Source organism: Kogia breviceps, chromosome 20, assembly GCF_026419965.1.
Source record: "Kogia breviceps isolate mKogBre1 chromosome 20, mKogBre1 haplotype 1, whole genome shotgun sequence".
In the NCBI taxonomy this organism is placed as follows: domain Eukaryota; kingdom Metazoa; phylum Chordata; class Mammalia; order Artiodactyla; family Physeteridae; genus Kogia; species Kogia breviceps.
The window spans coordinates 12,374,314-12,395,941 of NC_081329.1; the positions used below are offsets into that span (position 1 = coordinate 12,374,314).

Below are 21,628 nucleotides of genomic sequence, written 5' to 3' on the forward strand. Positions count from 1 at the left end.
CCTAGAGAAGGTGTGTTGGGGATAAATACACTCAGGCTCACTCATGGACAAACCAGTTAACCAAATTAAGGGATATCAGTCAACCTTATAAAAGAATGAAGGACATTCACGTGAAACTTGTATTAAGGACGATTGGAAAGGGGACTGTGGCGGGTACAATATTATATGTCTAGAAATGGGGACAAGTAAGTGTAATTACAAATATTAAAGTTTAAAAGAATAATATATTTTGATCAAATTAAAGTTTTAAAAGATATTTTAAAAATTAAATTTCTAAAAACTGATAATTTCAGTTATATGTACAGAAAAAAATGTCTGAGGTTTTTCAGATGAAAATACTTGGTGTTAAATATGAAGTTAGGAGAGAACTGGCAGCTATACCAGACACCCTTAAAAGGTTTTCTCCTGAAGTTACATTTCCTAGAAAACAGACAGAAGATAGACTTTAAAAAATCTTTTTGACTTACTATTAAATCTCACTAGATCTATAGCCTAATATTCACTAGGCTCCCCTGAATTATCTCACTTATGTGGACCAGAGAATTTAATTCAGTAATTATTGCCTACCTGCTGTTTGCTCAGTAGACTTGGACTACTCTAAGTAGACAGACTACTTAGACTGTCCAAGGATTAGATGCTGACACAGCGGAAGCAGAGCTAGTACCTCAAAGAGCATGACTTCCCCCTCCCCATAGGCTCAACTTATCTTGTTCATGACTTACTCTTCCTTCCTCCCTTCCTCCCTCCCTCCCCTCCCTCCCTCCCTTCCCTCCCCTCCCCTCCCCTCCCCTCCCCTCCTTCCGCTCTTTCTTTCTTGCTGCGTTGGGTTTTCGTAGCTGCACGCAGGCTTTCTGTAGTTGCGGTGAGCGGGGGCTACTCTTCGTTGTGGTGTGCAGGCTTCTCATCGTGGTGGCTTCTCTTGTTGTGGAGCATGGGCTCTAGGCGCACGGGCTCAGTAGTTGTAGCACTTGGGCTCAGTTGTTGTGGCTCACTGGCTGTAGAGCGCAGGCTCAGTAATTGTGGTGCACGGGCTTAGTTGCTCCGCGCATGTGGGATCTTCCCGGACCAGGGCTCGAACCCGTGTCCCCTGCATTGGCAGGTGGATTCTTAACCACTGTGCCACCAGGGAAGTCCCTCATTCATGACTCTACCTAGTGGTATGAAATATCTGTCCATTTTTGTTGAATGAATGAATAGATCAACCAGTGACATAACCTAATAACCTCAAAATCTTCCCAGAAGATGACTTTCCTTCTGCACACAGAGAGTAATTATTAATTGCATTTTGAAAACTTTGTACACCGTAAAGGGCCATCTGTATAATCAGTGAAATTGTTGTTCTTATCATTATCGTTGGGGCAGTTCCTGGTGGAATGAGGACTGTTTCTTTGTGCCAAGAGACTCAGGTCATGGATATTTACAACCTGCGGGGCTCTACCTCTTGGGCATGGGAGATTGCACCCTGAGTTTTCCTGGGGAGAAGGCAGAGATGGAAAATGGCTCTCTTTGAGCTTCTCTCTCATACTATTTACTTAGGTTGAGTCATTCCTTGTTCTGAACATTTATAGATAGAGACTTACCTAGCATCACATTTTCTAGACTAAATGGTAGCTTTTTAACTGGTCTCTTCACCTCTAGTAATTCTCTACTTTATTACCCTAAATTCTCTTTTCAGATAATCTAACTAAAGCTGAAGTTCTAATCATGTTATTCCATTCTCTCTAATCTTCAGTGACTCCCTCTTACCTGCTTATTTCTTTGAGAGCCGTCCTAGAAATTAGATGTATTTGAGTGATAATAGCATCTGAATTTTTGTTGGTTGTCATGCCTTTAGAAGAAAATCTCTTTGCTTGGCAGTGAGAGTAAGTGTTCTTTCACTTCTCACTGTGGTTTGTTACATTACTTATGCTTATTTCTTAATGAAGACCAAAAATGATTTTATGATCACGAATTTCTGTCTCCTTGAATTGACCTAAAACGTATATTTAAAAACATTTTGTTCATATGTGTACTTGTGTAAGTGAGTGCATGTAGTTAGGTAATACATACTTAGAATCATGGCTTTGTTTTGTACTTTTTATATTTGTTATATTTTTATGATACTTAGTTTGAAGAGGGATGCTGGTGAGCTATTGATGGAAGATATGCCTGTGGCTAACATATCTCTATTACTGAGTACAGATTTCTGTCAGTATTTATTTTTATACATTTCTCACCAAAACCTATTATCAGAGGAGTATTTTAGGTGTGTAATAATTAGAGTATGCAGTGTGGTTAACAAATGTAGTGAGACATTATGTAGGTCAATATGCCCTTCACATAAAGCTTTTAGCATGCTGAAAAGATCTTATTTTTAGAGATTAATTCTCTTATAATTGCTCTTAATTTCCTGCTTTAATTTGAAATTAAATTTTAATGAAAGGAAAGATGCTTCTATTTTTCCAAACGTTTTGGTTTGCAGATTTATTTGCTACTAGCTAAAAATTGTTTGGCATGAAAACTTTGTTTGATACAAGAGTACGAGAGAAAGAACTGCACATGAACAAATTAGCAGTGTTTTATTGGCAAGGTGTGTGTCATCATGCTCTTGTTGCTTGGCAGTGGGGTGCCCAGAGGAGGATAAAAGCATATAAAAGCCTGGAGGTCATGTAATCCAGCCCACCATCTCAGGAAGTAATTTTTCCATGTCATGCTTGTCCATTAGATACTCAGCTTGTTTAAAAATTTCTTATGATGGAACATTCGTCATCTAATATGGCAGCCTCTCGAATAGCTTTAATGGTTTTATTCAGTTCTTCCTTATGTTGAACAGAAAAAACAACTTCCTTGTGATTTCTACCCATTGGTCCTATTTGTACTGTCTAGAGCAATTTCAAATTAAAAAAAAAAAGATCAGAGAGTTTGGTACCAAGATAGAATATATAAAGATTGGGCTATCTGAGAAAATCCAGTACCTATGGTCACCACACCCCCCAAATTCTAGTTAGATAAGAATCTCTCATTTTGAAAGGCTTCAGGAAACAGCATGTCTTCCTTTGTTTTGTTTTCTACTGTCTTTAAATTTTAAACAGTGAGGGACTTTCCCTGGCGGTCCAGCGGTTAAGACTTTGCCTTCCAGTGCAGGGGGTGTGGGTTTGATCCCTGGTCGGAGAGCTAAGATCCCACATGCCTCTCGACCAAAAAACCAAAACATAAAACAGAAGCAATATTGTAACAAATTCAATAAAGACTTAAAAAAAAATGGTCCACATCAAAAAAAAAAAGAAAAGGTACACATATTTTAAACAGTGATTACTAAATAACAGGTGGCCAGCTTCCAGTAGAAAAGCCATCTCGGTGTCTGCTGCTTTCACCCAAGTTTGATGCGTTGCTTTGTCTGTTCCTTGTAGTGTTTGACTACAGTTACAGAGACTACATCCTGTCCTGGTATGGAAGCCTCAGCAGAGACGAGGGGCAGCTCTACCACCTGCTTTCCGAGGACTTCTGGGAAGTTGCCAGACAGCTGCGCCACAGGCTGAGCCACGTGGACGTGGTCAGAGTTGTCTGCAATGATGTCGTGAGAGCTTTACTCGCTCACTTCTGTGACCTGAAGGCGGCGAACGCCAGGTAACTTATAATGGGAACAACCTCTCCTTCACCTTTATTCACAGTAAAATATTTTCCTTATTGAGAAAGTGCTTGAAGTCAAGACAAAACTCTGGCATATTCATCCTCTTGCTGACACTTGGCTGGAAATGTAGACATATTGGGGGGGATAATTATAATGTTAGAGTAAACTTAAAAACATTTTTTAATAGAAAGCCACTTTATAGACTTGTTTGATTTTGTAAATAACTGAAACAGTGAAATGAATTTTATGGAGCCAGCAGCACTATCATGAATTTATTTAGACAGTATTAAGGATACCTAGAAACAGAACATTTAAATATAGTGCTTTAGGGCTTCCCTGGTGGCGCAGTGGTTGAAAGTCCACCTGCCGATGCAGGAGACGCGGGTTCGTGCCCTGGTTTGGGAAGATCCCACATGCTGTGGAGCGGCTGGGCCCGTGAGCCGTGGCCGCTGAGCCTGCGCGTCCGGAGCCTGCGCTCCGCAACGGGAGAGGCCACAGCAGTGAGAGGCCCGCGTACCGAGAAAAAAAAAAAAAAAAAAAAAAAAATATATATATATATGTAGTGCTTTACACTCTGAAGAGTGTCAGTGAGTTTTCAGTTTTCAGGAAAGTTTAAATGAAGTTCATTTTTGTGTGTGTGTGAGTCCTGTGTTAAGAGCTCTGTTGCATCACAATATCCTGAAAATTGATTTTTGAAAGGAACTCAGTGTTGGAGCCTGTGGGCTGTAATTAGAGAAGGTCTTTCAATGTGAAGATGACTAATATTTAGGCTTGTTAGCCTTTTGTTCTGTTACACGGGAAAGGTTTGTGCCTGTGAGGTGACTCTGCCTGTGGAAGAAGACTTCAACAAGGCCTTTCTGTGCTCATAACAAATTCTTATTCTCTTAGGTTTGCTGATAGGATCTTAAATGTTTGTCTTACTCTTGTGTGAGTGACAGCATGATGACTCATAGCACCTCTAACTGGGACGTAAAAAGCAGTCGTATTGCAATAAGTGGCCTTCTGCCTGTTTGGATCTTGACTCAGCTGGAGTAACAGCGAGCTCCCTGCAGTTCCTGTGGCCACTTCTCATCGATACTGCTCTGCCTCTGCTGTCGGGGACGGGGACGAGAGAAAGTATTTGCAAACTACGCAAGGGGATGAGTACGCAGAGGCATCCCTGTGGGGCGGGTGGTAACTCACACTCTTCTAAGAAGCCCTGTCTGGCGGCTCTGTCAGGAAGTGCCCCCCGTCCTGCCTGTGAGGTTGCTCTGGGGCCTGGCTGCCGAGGGCGGTCAGTCGTGCAGCAGCAGATCTCGGTCCTTGGCTGTGCTGCCTCTTCCCACGAGTTGTCCTGTCTCCCCATGTCCACCCGGCTCAGCTTCATGTGGCCAGAACCCACAGGGCCGCCATATGCCTGTTCTTTTCCAGCTTGCTGCCCCCCGTGTTTTTTGCAAACTTTAAAAATAAAACCAGGAATACATTTTATATTGTGATGCAGCTTCATCAAGTAATGCTCAGTACCTGTGAAAACTTTGATATTTTTTGTTCTTTACCATTTGAAAAAAGATGGCATTTGAGACTAAACTTTATTTTGTTCCTTGTGGGTCACAACCCACGGTTTGAAAAAATTACTGTAGAGATATGGTTTTCAGATTTCGTGGTCTCGGAATCCCTCTACACTCATGAAAGTTATCAAGGACCTGAAAGAGCTTCTGTTTAAGCGGGTTAGAGCCGTGGTGTCCCAGGGCCGGCTTGTGCTGGGTGCGGGAGCGGACGGTGCACGTCTCTCAACTCTGAGGTCAGTGATCACCTTGTCGGTTTGTAATTGGCCATGGCGTGGGTCTTTACACCTTGAAATTGGCAAATGCTACAAATCGGAGCTTCTTTTCCCCCTTGGAGAGCCAGTTGTTGAACATTTACCAGCTCACCACTCATCCTATCTGTCAATATTTACCATATTAGATATTAAACTAAGGTATTTTTTAAGTGTAGGAATACACAGTACATTTTCCACTTACCATCAGAGTGATGATGTCACCACACATCCCGTAGCCTCTGGAAAACTCCACTACAACTTGTGAGAGTGAAAAAGACACATGGAAGTTTTGTGTTACTGTGAATATGGTTTTGACCTCACAGATCCCCTGAAAGTGTCTTGGGGACACACAGGAGCCTATAGACCACCCTTTGAAAACCATTGTTTTTAGAGGAAGTAACTTCCAATAAGGGGATATGTGAACTTATAAGGAAAGCAGAGAAATAGGACTCTTGGGTCACCTCCGTGGAGTCTCAAAAGCTTAGCTTCTGCTTCGGAGTGTTCAGAATCTGATTTGCTGTGGTATATACTTGGTGGGTACTGTCAAAGATTTGTTTGAATTCAGTCAGTGGAAGTTCATTTTAAACTATTTAAATTATGGTTCAGTAGAGGACAGTATTTTATTATTATTTTTATTTTTTGGCCATGCTACTTGGCATGTGGTATCTTAGCCCCCCAACCAGGGATGGAACCTGCGCCGCCCTGCATTGGAAGTGTAGAGTCTTAACCACTGGACCACCAGGGAAGTCCCTAGAGGACAGTATTTCAGATCATTGTTTTATTCCAGTTAGAAGACTGATGAATTTAGGTTTGGGAGAAGAGCAAGTGTTTAGAGAAATTTAGTGTTTTTATGATTATCTGATTTCAACATGAGAGAGTATATTTTTCAGTGAGACATTTATTTACCACCTTCTGAAATTTACTGCTTTTGTGGATAATATAAAGATATTGTGATGAGTAAGCAATCAGAATAATAGAAACAGAGAATTGATTCCATTTTAGAAACTCCTTTCCTGTAGAATTCCAGTCTTCTCGTGCCAAGGGTAGATTTAGGCTATGCCTAGAAGCTTCTAATTGATGTTTCTTATCAAAGGATAAAAAAACTACCATTGTTCTCTGAGATTATGGATATTTGAAAAAGTGCCAGTAGGTCACTGGTGTTTTGCATATAGATGATCGTGCCCTGGAGGTGGAGGCTGGGGATCTAATATCTGATTGTGCATCACCTGCTACAAATCACACAGTGAGACTGGCAGAAACCCAGGTTCGGTGGTTATCTTGGTACTTGCCTGCCCCAGGTAAACAGTGCCCTTGCCCTGGAAATCACCGTTGGTGTACAGGTTTCCACTGGCTGCAAAATGACTGTGGCAGCCAGGAAGCACCCAATTGAGTTGGCCACTATCAGTCCAGAGAATAATAAATTGCATTCATAAAAGCTACACATCCTCTGGTTGACTTAGGCAATTGTGTGAGGCAGTTTTCCGGTCAGCCTCTTTATTTCCCAGCTGACGTTCTGTTGGCTGCTATAAGCCAATCCAGATCACACTTAATTTTTGCCTCTGCTTCCTCTTCCTTTGTCCCATCTGTCTTGTTCCAGCATGTTTCAGGACAACCTAAAAATGATTGTTTTTATGCTGTTACATCAATGGCATCTTTAATTTCACAGCCTCCTTTTTACAATCTGTGCATTTTGTTTACTGGTCAAGCACAGGCATGTTGTTTAAGGCACAAAATAATGCTTGTTTTCACATACATTTCTTCTGTATCTCTGAAGGTTTTTTCCTTTTCACTTTCACAATCTCCGATTATGGTGTAGCGTTAAAGAGTCTGGACTTGAGAGTCAGACAGAACAGGACTTGAGAGTTATTTCTACCATTTCTTACCTCTGTGACTTTGGACTGTTCACATAATCATTCAGATCCTTAATACTCTCATCTATAATATGGTGATGATGATACCTACTTCTAGATGTAGGTGGGAAGATGAAATAATACTGCACCTATGAAATGTATTGAAGCTTAATGTCCTTTTGCTCACTCAAGGCATGAGAACCCAGAGGTAAGTCCTAGGAGTTGGAGTCAACAAGTGGCAGAGCCACACTGACAGAAGGATGCTGCCAGGATCTGGTGACCCTTGGTTTAATGCTTTGTTAGATTTTTTTTTTTTTTTTTTTTGGAAAAATGAAGCTATAGATCACATTTAGGGAGAGAGCTAGGAGACTTAAAAATAATCTAGTTAAAGAGCTACTCACCCCTTTCTAGATTGTTGCTGTGACTTGGGAGTCGTGTATGAGGGTTGATGCTACTTAAGGTTGGAAATCCCGAAAGGCCATGCGTTTGCATTTTTCCAGATTAGTCTGTGGTTGAGAAAATTATTGACTGTTGATATAGTCAAAGAGTGGACAGGGTTATTAAAACTGATGCGTTGCCCATTTGAAATATTTTTTTACCTAATGGTACATAACCAAACTGTTTCTAGAAATGTCTTTCCTTCTCTTCATGTATTTATTTTTTTCAGACATGAAGAACAGCCGAGGCCTTTTGTGTTGCATGCATTCTTGAGGAACTCAGATGATGAAGTAAGATTTCTACAAACGTGTTCTCGGGTTCTGGTGTTTTGTCTCCTCCCCTCAAAGGATGTCCAGTCTCTCAGCTTACGCATAATGCTCGCAGAAATTCTCACAGCAAAAGGTAGACTTTCATAAGTAATTGATATTACTAATGCGATACTTGTGCAAGCTAACGTGCTACATACGAATGTGATAACACTTTATATGACACCTATGCAGACCTTGTATACTGTGGGACATACGGGAATTAAAGTATTTTCAAAAGGTCAGGTTTAAATGTCACTCAAGGAAGGCATCACTTGGCCCTACGTGATAAACAGATGTTTTATATAGCATATTACCAACTACGTAGTCCACTCTGTTGTTTATCAGAGATAACCAGTCCTATGCCCACCATAGTGCAGCATCCATTTGGGATAGATTTTGAGTTACCCAGGCCAGTTATGTGCTTTATGAAAGACTGTCTATACTCAAACTCTAGTATGCATTTGCTTAAAATACCTTTGCTCAGTATTCATTGACAGTGCCTATATATAACTTAGAATAAATAAAAGAGGAACTGTACCACAAAATAATGTGGTTATTAGAAAAAACGTGTATCCAACGAAATGCTTAGCTAGGATAAGAAAAAATGGAAGAAAATATCATCTAAGAGAAACTTTTCCTTTCTCAGAATCTCAAACAAATAACGTTGTGTTTGATATGCAGTGATTTAATATCTCATTTTTTATCTCAAGATTAGCCAGCTATACCCATTAGCTGATATAGCCAACCACAGAGAAAAGGGGAACTTTTTAACCTAAAGTTAGCAGGATGAATCTGTCAAAGTGTCATTGACTGTTTTAACAACTTCTTCCCTAAGGTCTGTTTTACCAGTTGGGAGAGTGTTAACTTTCATCTTTTGGCAGACGAAGCGTATTGAGCCTTATAAAAGAGATCAAAGGAGAAAATGAATGTACTTAATTGTGATAGCTTTGGTAACAACTTGGGTTCCAAATGGCTTTCTTTCATTATTCTTTTACATGTAACTCATTTGTTAGAATGACCACTTGGCTGTAGCCATAACGAGTAGCGAACCCAGAGGGACGGGTAGCTGTGTGTGGGGGGTGTGTGTGTGTGTATGTGTCTGTGGCCCATTTGGGTAGTTTTAAAATGTTTCCCAGATGTAGTTTCAATTATATAACATGCAAGCAGTTCCTTTAAAGGAGAATACCCTTTTCAGTGGTGCTCTCTTCTCTGTCCCACAGTCTTAAAGCCAGTAGTGGAGTTACTTAGTGACCCAGATTACATTAACCAGATGTTGCTTGCTCAGTTGGAGCACAGAGAACAGATGAATGAACATCACAAGAGAGCCTACACCTATGCTCCCTCCTATGAAGAGTTCGTCAAGCTCATTAACAGCAACTCTGATGTTGAGTTCTTGAAGCAACTAAGGTATTTGGTCTTTAATTATAGCATGACAGTGCTACTGATGATCCTCCTCTACCTAGTTAGGTAAAAAAAAAAAATTGTGGTTGTCAGGGAAGCAGAAATAAAGGAAGTCCATAAAACTTACTAATGAGTAACAGCAAAATTTATCCATCTTCTCCCTTGGCAGTGGAATTTGTTCAGAGTATCATGTTTTTCAAATAATTAGGTTATAATAGAAAGCTGTTCAGTTGTGAGAACCTACGTAGCTGCTCAGATGCTTCCCTTGGAAAAGCAGTGGAAGGAAATACTGTTTTTTGGGGTTTTTTTTAAAGGATAAATTTTTTTAAAAAAATTTACTTATTTATTTTTGGCTGCGTTGGGTCTTCATTGCTGCGTGCAGGCTTTCTCTGGTTGAGGTGAGCAGGGGCTACTCTTTGTTGCGGTGCACAGGCTTCTTCTTGCGGTGGCTTCTTTTGTTGTGGAGCATGGGCTCTAGGTGTGCGGGCTTCAGTAGTTGTGGCACACGGGCCTCAGGAGTTGTGGCTCGCTGGCTCTAGAGCGCAGGCTCAGTAGTTGTGGCGCATGGGCTTAGTGGCTCCGCAGCATGTGGGATCTTCCCGGACCAGGGCTCAAATCCACGTCCCTTGCGTTGGTGGGTGGATTCTTAACCACTGCGCCACCAGGGAAGCCCTATGCTGTGTTTTTAAAATTACAATGTAGACCATTTGTGTTGATTTTCATTTTTCTTAGAAAATACAGAGGCCCAGGTTTGAGAATAAAGGGTTCTTGACTAATTGTTTTGAGAAAACACGTTTGAAATATACCCCAGGAATCTAATTTATAGGTGAGTTCAGTCTGCTTTACGGTACTTGAGATATTTTTAGGAGTGAGTGTGTGTGTTTATTTTTAATTTTTAAAATACAGGTCATGCATATACAGTATGATTATATAGTATTGTGTAGTTTGTGGATTTTCTAGGCTTCTGTTTCTCTAGTTACCCTTCTGTTTTAGTGTCCCCAAACAAGCATGCATGGGAAGAAAGGAAACTCTGGCCTGTCAGTTTTGCTTCTGATAGGTAATTTTTGTTAAGTCTCTGATGGAAAAGTAAAATATTGGCTGAGATTGGGTCTTTGAACTGTTTGAGCGCTTTGAACTTGCCACATTTGCCCCTGAACCAGTGTCAACATTAAAGTGAGTTATGCTGCTACATTTTCTAATCTGAATAACACACCCTCTAAGAAGCACACACTGTGGATGCCTCTGTGTTCTCGTAAACTGTACTGTATCTTAATCTAGGTTCCACAAATGTATATTGATGGGTTCGATTGTGTGACTTTGTTTACAAGTAATTTAATTCTTGTGAGATATAGTCTGTGAAGATTTTAATCATGTTTCTCTTTCCATTCATAATCTTGAATAGGCTATATGGTACTTTTTTATTATAGATTTGTGATTATTTATGTCTGAATCTAGAAATTCCTTTTTCATAATTGTGACACTTGAGCTGATAGAGAACCCAAGAGCCAATATTCCAACTTTGTTAGCTGGGGCTTGCAGGTCACATCTACTCAAAGATCATCCTTACTGTGGCTTCCTCTGACTCCTTTTAAAGTGTCATTCCACAGAAAGTGAAGGAGCCCACAATGTCAGACACCCTTGTTGCCTCCTCGTCGCCTTAAAATTCTCAACACAACAGCACACACACACCAAGCTCTGGTTCTAGAGACGCTGTTCAAACTTATACTCTAATATTCCTCTGCCTGGTGCCTTTATAATATTGTTCCCAGATGTGCTGTGTGTGGTGTGACCAAGGTAATGTGATGACCACCCTCTGTGGAATTACAGTTTCCTCCTAAGACTGTTTATGAGCAGGTGATACCTCATGTTGATAAATTGTGGGTGCATTGAATTCCTAAGCATTTTCCTCTGCCAGACAGTCTCTCCACAATAAGGTCAGACATGGACCATTTGAAAACTCCAAGGAAGTTTAAGATAACAATCTAGAATCAGTAGTGGCAGATACTTAAGTGAATCAGTATTCATTCTTCTTCCAGGCTTGTGGATGAGTGTTCTATTTTCTGAACCAAACAAAAGATTCCAGCACTGCACACATGGTGACATAGTTAATGGTGTAACAGAAAGGCGCCAAAAGACATTATTTGATCAGAACTAATTATTTTGAATGATCAGCTATTGGTACTCTAGCACCATGTGTCATTTTGTATCTGAGCACAGCTCCTGTATTATAAGATGAGTGGATCTTGGTGAGAATTAATGGTTTATCTTCTTTAAAATGTACTAGTGAAAGTCTCCAGACTATTTGAAATACTATGAATGTCTTAATGTTGGCAGTTTGTCATTGAGTAGGTAAATAAGTAGCTCAGCAAGAACTGCCTTTTAGAAAAACAGAAGCATGGTATCTCCTGTCCCAGGATGATTGGACAGCCTGCTTTTGTCACAGTGGGAGAGTTATGGATTGCCCGCACAGTGTGGCAGAAGATTACACTAGAAGTGCTGCATAATCATTTTCCCCTTTCCCTCTCATATGTGATGGAACAAAAACAGTATAAGCACTTAAATCTTTTTTGACACCACTTCCTCTCGATCTCATAAATAGGGCAACACTGAAGGGTAGCCCACGGGGGTCCCAGGAAGCAGGCCCTCTGTTGAGTGCTGGGAGACTTAAGGGGCAGTAGAAAAGCTGAACTAAAGAATGGCTTTTTCAGAAATTGAGATATAAGTCACATACCGTAGAATTAACAATTTTAAAGTGGATAGTTCCGTGGTTTTTAGTGTATTCAAAGGCCGTGCAACCATACCCACTAATTCCAGACTAGTTTCATCACCCTAAAAAGAAACCTTATACCCATTAGCAGTCATTCCCCATTCTTCTCCTCCCCGCAGCCCTTGGGAACCACTCCTGTGCTTTCTGTCTCAGTAGATTTGCCTATTCTGGACATTTCATGTAAATGGAATCATACAATATGTGTCCTTTTGTGTCTTGCTTCTTTCACTCAGCATAATGTTTTCGAGGTTCATCCAGGTTGCAGTATATATCAGTACTCCATTTTTTTGGCTGAATACTATTCCACTATATGAATATACCACATTTTGTTTATCTTATCAGTTAGTGGAAGCCCTAGGTTGTTGCACTTTGAAGAATGCCTTTTGAATGGTCATTGAGCATCTTCAGCAGTACTATCAGTGACTGCTGATAAATGAGACTAAAGTAAAGTGTTGCAGGCTCCTAACCTCTTCCTCTCACCACCTCCCCTCACTCTAAATACCTGCCACCAACAAGGAGAGTTGGAGTACAGACACCAGGAAGGGGTCGTTTAGGGCATTAATCCTTTTCCATGTATTGTCTTCTCTTTTGTGTCCTCCACCCCACTGTTAGAAACACCTGACCTTAGGCTCAATGGGGGGAACACTTGGAGGTACTTTGGTGATTAGACAGTCAAACTCTTAAAGTGCCTTGTCTGTTAGAAGCACAGAGAATCCATGTTCAGATTTAATTAAGTGGATGTAATGACCTATTCTTCTGACCTCCATCCCTTTATAAGCTTTCAGTTCCTCATGTAAATCTTGGGAAGTATGTTGATAACTTCCTTTAGACAGGCTGCAAAATTCTTTTGTAACAAGGGACATGAACTTCTTCAAAGAGTCAAATGCGCGGGGCAGCATCAGCTCTGGGGTCGTAATCCTGAAGAATGTATGGTCTCCTCAACAAGCCTGGCAAAGGACCTTAGGAGAAAATACTGTGAAAGGCATTTTTGTCAATGATAGATACACACATCCAGAGTTGCTCTCTGTATACTTGTGTAAATAGTGCATTGTCCTGGGGCGTCTTTCCTGGACCTGTGACCACGAGACAGTTCCTTGGGCATTGCTTTATTGTGACATTTTAGGTAGTTCTCTTTGATGTGGCACTGGTATATCTTTTATCCTTGGGGTGGTTGTCCCTGTTCGTTGTATCTGAGGCACAGATCTGAGGACTAATTTTTACTCCCTGCTTCTTGCACTAGAGAGGCTACCAGGAACAATTCTGTGATGGCAGAGATTGATCTTTTTGCTCAAAGAGTAGGTGATGCTGCATAAATTATCTTGTTACTTGGCTACTTACTGTTCATCTGATTTTTAAAAAATTGCCCTCTATTTAAGGGTCAGTTCTGCTCACTTGTATTGACAGGAAGAATTGCTTTTTATCAGACTTCTGTCTAAAACCCACATTGATGAGGCCTATCAGGCACATAGCACGAATGGAGCTGCTTTCTTCAATCATAGTCTCAACTATTCTGTTGTTTTTCTGGTACAGTTAGAGTCCTCTGCCCTCTGACTTTATTAGGGTTTTAGGTCATTATCTTCAAATTGCTCTCAGTAAAATTTTGGGGTAGGCTGCATAAGCCAGGGAATGTGTCTTATTTAGACTAAGTGAAACCATCCACTTTTATTTTATACATATTTGGGAGTTTGATGAATGTTTTCTAAAGGAAATAGTCATTCAGCTCTGCCAGGCTGGAGTGCATTAAAAATAAACAAACAACAACAACAAACCCTTAAAGGTGCTATTTGTAATTCTGCAGTAGTTTGTTGTTTTCTCTGAGCGAGTGTGAGATCTTTTCACAGTAGGATTATAAAGCTAGAAATGTGTCCTTCAGGTATACTAAGTTAGTGGGGTTTTTGTTTGTTTGTTTTAACATCTTTATTGGAGTATAATTGCTTTACATTGCCGTGTTAGTTTGTGCTGTATAACAAAGTGAATCAGCTATACGTATACTTATATCCCCATATCCCCTCCATCTTGCATGTCCCTCCCTCCCACACTCCCTATCCCACCCCTCTAGGTGGTCACAAAGCACCGAGCTGATCTCCCTGTGCTATGCGGCTGCTTCCCACTAGCTATCCATTTTACACTTGGTAATGTATATATGTCCATGCCACTCTCTCTTTGTCCCAGCTTACCCTTCCCCCTCCCCGTGTCCTTAAGTCCACTCTCTATGTCTGCGTCTTTATTCCTGTCCTGCCCCTAGGTTCTTCAGAACCTTTTTTTTTTTTTTTTAGATTCCATATATATGTGTTAGCATACGGTATTTGTTTTTCTCTTTCTGACTTACTTCACTCTGTATGACAGATTCTAGGTCCATCCACCTCACTACGAATAACTTAATTTCATTTCTTTTTATGGCTGAGTAATATTCCATTGTATATATGTGCCACATCTTCTTTATCTATTCATCTGTCAATGGACACTTAGGTTGCTTCCATGTCCTGGCTATTGTAAATAGTGCTGCAGTGAACATCGGGGTGTATGAGTCTTTTTGAATTATGGTTTTCTGAGGGTATATGCCCAGTAGTGGGATTGCTGTGTCATATGATAGTTCTATTTTTATTTTTTTAAGGAACCTCCATACTGTTCTCCATAGTGGCTATATTGATTTAGATTCCCACCAACAGTGTAGGAGGGTTCCCTTTTCTGCACACCCTCTCCAGCATTTATTGTTTGTAGATTTTTTAAAAAATAAATTTTATTTATTTATTTATTTATTTATTTATTTATTTTTGGCTGCGTTGGGTCTTTGTTGCTGCGCACGGGCTTTTCTCTGGTTGTAGTGAGCAGGGGTACTCTGCGTTGTGGTGCATGGGCTTCTCATTGCGGTGGCTTCTCTTGTTGCAGGGCATGGGCTCTAGGTGTGTGGGCTTCACTAGTTGTGGCATGTGGACACAGGAGTTGTGGCTTGCAGGCTCTAGAGCACAGGCTCAGTAGTTGTGGCACATGGGCTTTGTTGCTGCTGTGGCACGTGGGATCTTCCCAGACTAGGGCTCAAACCCGTGTCCCCTGCATTGGCAGGTGGATTCTTAACCACTGTGCTCCCAGGGAAGCCCTGTTTGTAGATTTTTTGATGATGGCCATTCTGACCAGTGTGAGCTGATATCTCATTGTAGTTTTGATTTGCATTTCTCTAATGATTGATGATGTTCAGCATCCTTTCATGTGCCTGTTGGCAATCTGTGTCTCTTCTTTGGAGAAATGTCGATTTAGGTCTTCTGCCCATTTTTGGATTGGGTTGTTTGTTTTTTTGATATTGAGCTTCATGAGCTGCTTATGTAGTTTGGAGATTAATTCTTTGTCAGTTGCTTCGTTTGCAAATATTTCCTCACATTCTGAGGGTTGTCTTTTCGTCTTGTTTATGGTCTCCTTTGCTGTGCAAAAGCTTTTAAGTTTCATTAGGTCCCATTTGTTTATTTTGTTTTTATTTCCATTTCTCTAGGATGTGGGTCAAAAAGGATCTTGCTGTGATTTATGTCATAGTGTTCTGCCTATGTTTTCCTCTAAGAGTTTTACAGTGTCTAGCCTTACATTTAGGTCTTTAATCCATTTTGAGTTTACTTTGGTGTATGGTGTTTAGGGAGTGTTCTAATTTCATTCTTTTACATGTAGCTGTCCAGTTTTCCCAGCACCACTTATTGAAGAGGCTGTCTTTTCTCCACTGTATATTCTTGCCTCCTTTATCAAAGATAAGGTGACCATGTGTGTGGGTTTATCTCTGGGCTTTCTATACTGTTCAGTTGATCTATATTTCTGTTTTGGTGCCAGTACCATACTGTCTTGATTACTATTGCTTTGTAGTGTAGTCTGAAGTCAGGAAGCCTGATCCCTTAGCTCCGTTTTTCTTTCTCAGGATTGCTTTAGCTATTCGGGGTCTTTTGTGTTTCCATAAATATTGTGAAATTTTTTGTTCTAGTTTTGTGAAAAATGCCATTGATAGTTTGATAGGGATTACACTGAACCTGTAGATTGCTTTGGGTAGTATAGTTGTTTTCATAATGTTGATTTTTCCAGTCCAAGAACATGGTATATCTCTCCGTCTGTTTGTATCATCTTTAATTTCTTTCATCAGTGTCTTGTAGTTTTCTGCATACATGTCTTCTGTCTCCACTGGTAGGTTTATTCCTAGGTATTTTATTCTTTTTGTTGCAGTGGTAAATGGGAGTGTTCCCTTAATTTCTCTTTCAGATTTTTCATCATTAGTGTATAGGAATGCAAGAGATTTCTGTGCATTAATTTGTATCCTGCTACTTTACCAGATTCATTGATTAGCTCTAGTTTCTGGTATCATCTTTCAGATTCTCTGTATAGTATTATGTCATCTGCAAACAGTGACAATTTTTCTTCTTTTCCAATTTGGGTTCCTTTCATTTCTTTTTCTTCTCTGATTGCTGTGGCTAAAACTTCGAAAACCATGTTGAATAAGAGTGGTGAGAGTGGGCAACCTTGTCTTGTTCCTGATCTTAGTGGAAATGGTTTCAGTTTTTCACCACTGAGAACAGTGTTGGCTGTGGGTTTGTCATATATGGCCTTTATTATGTTGACGTAAGTTCCCTGTATGCCTGCTTTCTGGAGGGTTTTTATCATAAATGGGTGTTGGATTTTGTCAAAAGCTTTTTCTGTGTCTTTTGAGATGATCATACGGTTTTTATCCTTCAATTTGTTAGTGTGGTGTATCACATTGATTGATTTGCATATATTGAAGAATCCTTGTATTCCTGGGATAAACCCCACTTGATCATGGTGTATGATCCTTTTAATGTGCTGTTGGATTCTGTTTGCTAGTATTTTGTTGAGGATTTTTGCATCTATATTCATCAGTGATAATGGTCTGTAATTTTCTTTTTTTGTGACATCTTTGTCTGGTTTTGGTATCAGGGTGATGGTGCCCTTGTAGAATGAGTTTGGGAGTAGTCCTCCCTCTGCTATATTTTGGAAGAGTTTGAGAAGGATAGGTGTTAGCTCTTCTCTAAATGTTTGATAGAATTTGCCTGTGAAGCCATCTGGTCCTGGGCTTTTGTTTGTTGGAAGATTTTTAGTCACAGTTTCAATTTCAGTGCTTGTGATTGGTCTGTTTTTATTTTCTATTTCTTCCTGGTTCAGTCTCAGAAGGTTGTGCTTTTCTAAGAATTTGTCCATTTCTTCCAGGTTGTCCATTTTATTGGCATATAGTTGCTTGTAGTAATCTCTCATGATGATCCTTTGTATTTCTGCAGTGTCAATTGTTACTTCTCCTTTTTCATTTCTAATTCTGTTGACTTGAGTTTCTCCCTTATTTTCTTGATGAGTCTGGCTAATGGTTTATCTATTTTGTTTATCTTCTCAAAGAACCAACTTTTAGTTTTGTTGATCTTTGCTATCGTTTCCTTCATTTCTTTTTCATTTATTTCTGATCTGATCTTTATGATTTCTTTCCTTCTGCTAACTTTGGGTTTTTTTTTTGTTCTTCTTTCTCTAATTGCTTTAGGTGTAAGGTTAGGTCGTTTATTTGAGATGTTTCTTGTTTCTTGATGTAGGATTGTATTGCTGTAAACCTCCCTCTTAGAACTGCTTTTGCTGCATCCCACAGGTTTTGGGTCGTTGTGTTTTCATTGTCATTTGTTTCTAGGTATTTTTTGATTTCCTCTTTGATTTCTTCAGTGATCTCTTGGTTATTGAGTAGTGTATTGTTTAGCCTCCATGTGTTTGTATGTTTTATAGATTTTTTTCCCTGTAATTGATATCTAGTCTCATAGCATTGTGGTCAGAAAAGATACTTGATACAATTTCAATTTTGTTAAATTTACCAAGACTTGATTTGTGACCCAGGATATGATCTATCCTAGAGAATGTTCCATGAGCATTTGAGAAGAAAGTGTATTCTGTTGTTTTTGGATGGAATGTCCTATAAATATCAATTAAATCCATTTGTTTAATGTGTCATTTAAAGCTTGTGTTTCCTTATTTATTTTCATTTTGGTTGATCTGTCCATTGGTGAAAGTGGGGGTGTTAAGGTCCCCAACTATTAGTGTGTTACTGTTGATTTCCCCTTTTATGGCTATTAGCGTTTGCCTTATGTATTGAGGTGCTCCTATCTTGGGTGCATACATATTTACAATTGTTATATCTTCTTCTTGGATTGATCCCTTGATCATTATGTGGTGTCCTTCTTTGTCTCTTGTAATAGTCTTTATTTTAAAGTCTATTTTGTCTGATATGAGGATTGCTACTCCAGCTTTCTTTTGATTTCCATTTGCATGGAATATCTTTTTCCATCCCCTCACTTTCAGTCTGTATGTGTCCCTAGGTCTGAAGTGGGTCTCTTGTAGACAGCATATATACTGGTCTTGTTTTTGTATCCATTCAGCTAGTCTTTTGGTTGGAGCATTTAATCCATTTACGTTTACGGTAATTATCAATATGTATGTTCCTATTCCCATTTTCTTAATTGTTTTGTGTTTGTTTTTGTAGGTCTTTCCCTTCTCTTGTGTTTCCTGCCTAGAGAAGTTCCTTTAGCATTTGTTGTAGAGCTGGTTTGGTGGTGCTGAATTCTCTTAGCTTTTGCTTGTCTGAAAAGGTTTTAATTTCTCCATCGAATCTGAATGAGATTCTTGCTGGGTAATCTTTTAGTTTTTTTTTTTTTTTTTTGCGGTACGCGGGCCTCTCACTGCTGTGGCCTCTCCCGTTGTGGAGCGCAGGCTCAGCGGCCATGGCTCACGGGCCCAGCCGCTCCGCGGCATGTGGGATCTTCCCGAACCAGGGCACGAACCCGTGTCCCCTGCATCGGCAGGCGGACTCTCAACCACTGCGCCACCGGGGAAGCCCTGGGTAGAGTAATCTTGGTTGTAGGTTTTTCCCTTTTATTACTTTAAATATGTCCTGCCATTCCCTTCTGGCTTGCAGAGTTTCTGCTGAAAGATCAGCTGTTAACCTTATGGGGATTCCCTTGTATGTTATTTGTTGCTTTTCCCTTGCTGCTTTCAGTATTTTTTCTTTGTATTTAATATTTGATAACTTGATTAATATGTGTCTTGGCGTGTTTCTCCTTGGATTTATCCTTTATGGGACTCTCTGTGCTTCCTGGAGTTGACTATTTCCTTTCCCATATTAGGGAAGTTTTCAATTATAATATCTTCAAATATTTTCTCAGTCCCTTTCTGTTTCTCTTCTTCCTCTGGGACCCCTGTAATTTGAATGTTGGTGCATTTAATGTTGTCCCAGAGGTCTCTGAGACTGTCCTCACATCTTTTCATTCTTTTTTCTTTTTTCTGCTCTGCAGTAGTTATTTCCACTATTTTATCTTCCAGGTCACTTATCTGTTCTTCTGCCTCAGTTATTCTGCTATTGATTCCTTCTAGAGAATTTTTAATTTCATTTATTGTGTTGTTCATCATTGTTTGTTTGCTCTTTCGTTCTTCTAGGTCCTTGTTAAATGTTTCTTGTATCTTCTCCATTTTATTTCCAAGATATTGGATCATCTTTACTATCATTACTCTGAATTTTTTTTCAGGTAGACTGCCTATTTCCTCTTCATTTGTTTGGTCTGGTGGGTTTTTACCTTGCTTCTTCATGTGGTGTGTATTTCTCTGTCTTCTCATTTTACTTATCTTTCTGTGTTTGGGGGTCTCCTTTTTTCAGGCTGCAGGTTCATAGTTCCCATTGTTTTTGCTATCTGCCCCCAGTGGGTAAGGTTGGTTCAGTGGGTTGTGTAGGCTTCCTGGTGGAGGGGACTGGTGCGTGTGTTCCGGTGGTGAGGCTGGATCTTGTCTTTCTGGTGGCATGGACCACATCTGGTGGTGTGTTTTGGGGTGTATGTGAACTTATTGTGGTTTTAGGCAGCCTCTGCTCATGGGTGGGGTTGGGTTCTTGTCTTTCTAGTTGTTTGGCATGGGGTGTCCAGCACTGGAACTTGCTGGTCGTTGAGTGGAGTTGGGTCTTAGTGTTGAGATGGAGATCTCTGGGAGAGCTCTTGCCGATTTATATTACATGGGACCAGGGGGTCTCTGCTGGTCCAAAATCCTGAAATCGGCTCTCCCACCTGAGAGGCTCAGGCCTGATAGCTGGCCAGAGCACCAAGACCCTGTCAGCCACATGGCTTTTGGGATGTCTGAGGTCTTCTGCCAGCGTTCAGTAGGTGTTCTGTCGGAGTTGTTCCACATGTGGATGTATTTCTGATGTATTTGTGGGGAGGAAGGTGATCTCCACGTCTTACTCCTCCGTCATCTTGAAGGTCCTTTCTCTTCACACCTCCTGTTTCTAGAGGATCCACATTTCATCTGGAAAGGACATAAATCTGGTAGTCTCACTTCAGGCCTAGCCCTTCCACCTTTTTTCCCTTTGTGCTTAGTCTATTTCACTTGCTCATAGCGGGCCCCATGCAAAGGCCTTGCCCCCGGCCCTTCAGACCATAGTTCTTTGGGAGCTTGGGATGTGCACTGAAGCTCCTCACAGGACACTCAACTCAAGAAGGCCTAAGTTAGTGGTTTTTAACCCTGGCCATATGTTAGAATCAACCAGGCTTTAAAACATTACAGTTTGATATCCTGCTGTCCCTTTGAGGTACTTCCTTTTCTAGCATCCAACATGTCAAAATGAGGATATGGGAGCTAGACTGGTTTAATATTTTGAATTTTCTGGGTCTTCTAGTAGGAGCAGTGATGATCTGTGCTAACAAAAGAGGCGCCAGAAATCTGAGAGTCATGTTGATGCAGGATGTTAAAGGGCAGATGGATGGATTCCCACCTGGTGTGGCTGGGGGGGTGATGGCCACCCTCAAGGAAGGCAGAGCAGTGTTCAGAGCCCAGGTGCATCCATTTGTGAAACTCCACGTCACAGCCATACTAGAGAGAGGACTGTGTGTTCCTTTATTTTGAAGATAAAGCAGGAGTCAAAATGAATGTTAAGCCAAGGAGCAGTGAAAGGTTTTGCCCCAGTGGAACCTCTAGTAAAGAAGCAGGCAGACCGTGGCCCAGGAACCTGGCGCATCCAGGGCTGCCTGTGTTCTGTAATTCTTCAGCGCTTTTGTGAAAAGTACCCTGATGAAGGTTATTTGGTCCTCCATGGGAGATACAGATGCCTAGGCTTCACCCCCAGGAACTTTTATGTAACTGGTCTAGAGTAGATCTTGGGCATCAGTTCCCCAGGTGATTATAAAATGCAGTTAATGCGCCGAGAATCTCTTTTAAATGTAATGTGCTTTCACATGCTGCCAGTCTGAAGTCTCAACTAGATGTCGTGTTATGTGATTCATTATATTCTGATTCTTTGGAAACTGTTCATTACTGGTTGAGATCTAGGGTAACTCTGTTGAGGAGAATACTGACTAATCAGGACGCCTCATTCTTCTGCCATGATTATTGTGATGAACAGAGGGCATTTTATCACTGACCTTCCTGAGAGATGTGTTTAACCCGAGGTGTCTCAGCCTTGGCAAA

General features: G+C 40.6%; 1 protein-coding gene across 2 annotated transcripts in view; it reads left to right on the forward strand.

Moving 5' to 3' along the window:
* The window catches only part of SNX25 (sorting nexin 25), a 111,202-nt gene that overhangs the window by 27,646 nt on the left and 61,928 nt on the right, over positions 1 to 21,628 (forward strand). For both annotated transcript variants that reach the window (XR_010838451.1, XM_059049333.2), the window contains exons 3-5: positions 3,390 to 3,606; positions 7,926 to 8,098; positions 9,225 to 9,411. Coding sequence is in view for 1 of the 2 variants with exons in the window: in XM_059049333.2 (XP_058905316.1) it covers positions 3,390 to 3,606; positions 7,926 to 8,098; positions 9,225 to 9,411 (577 nt within the window). In the remaining variant the exon portion in view is untranslated. The remainder of the gene's footprint in view (positions 1 to 3,389; positions 3,607 to 7,925; positions 8,099 to 9,224; positions 9,412 to 21,628) is intronic.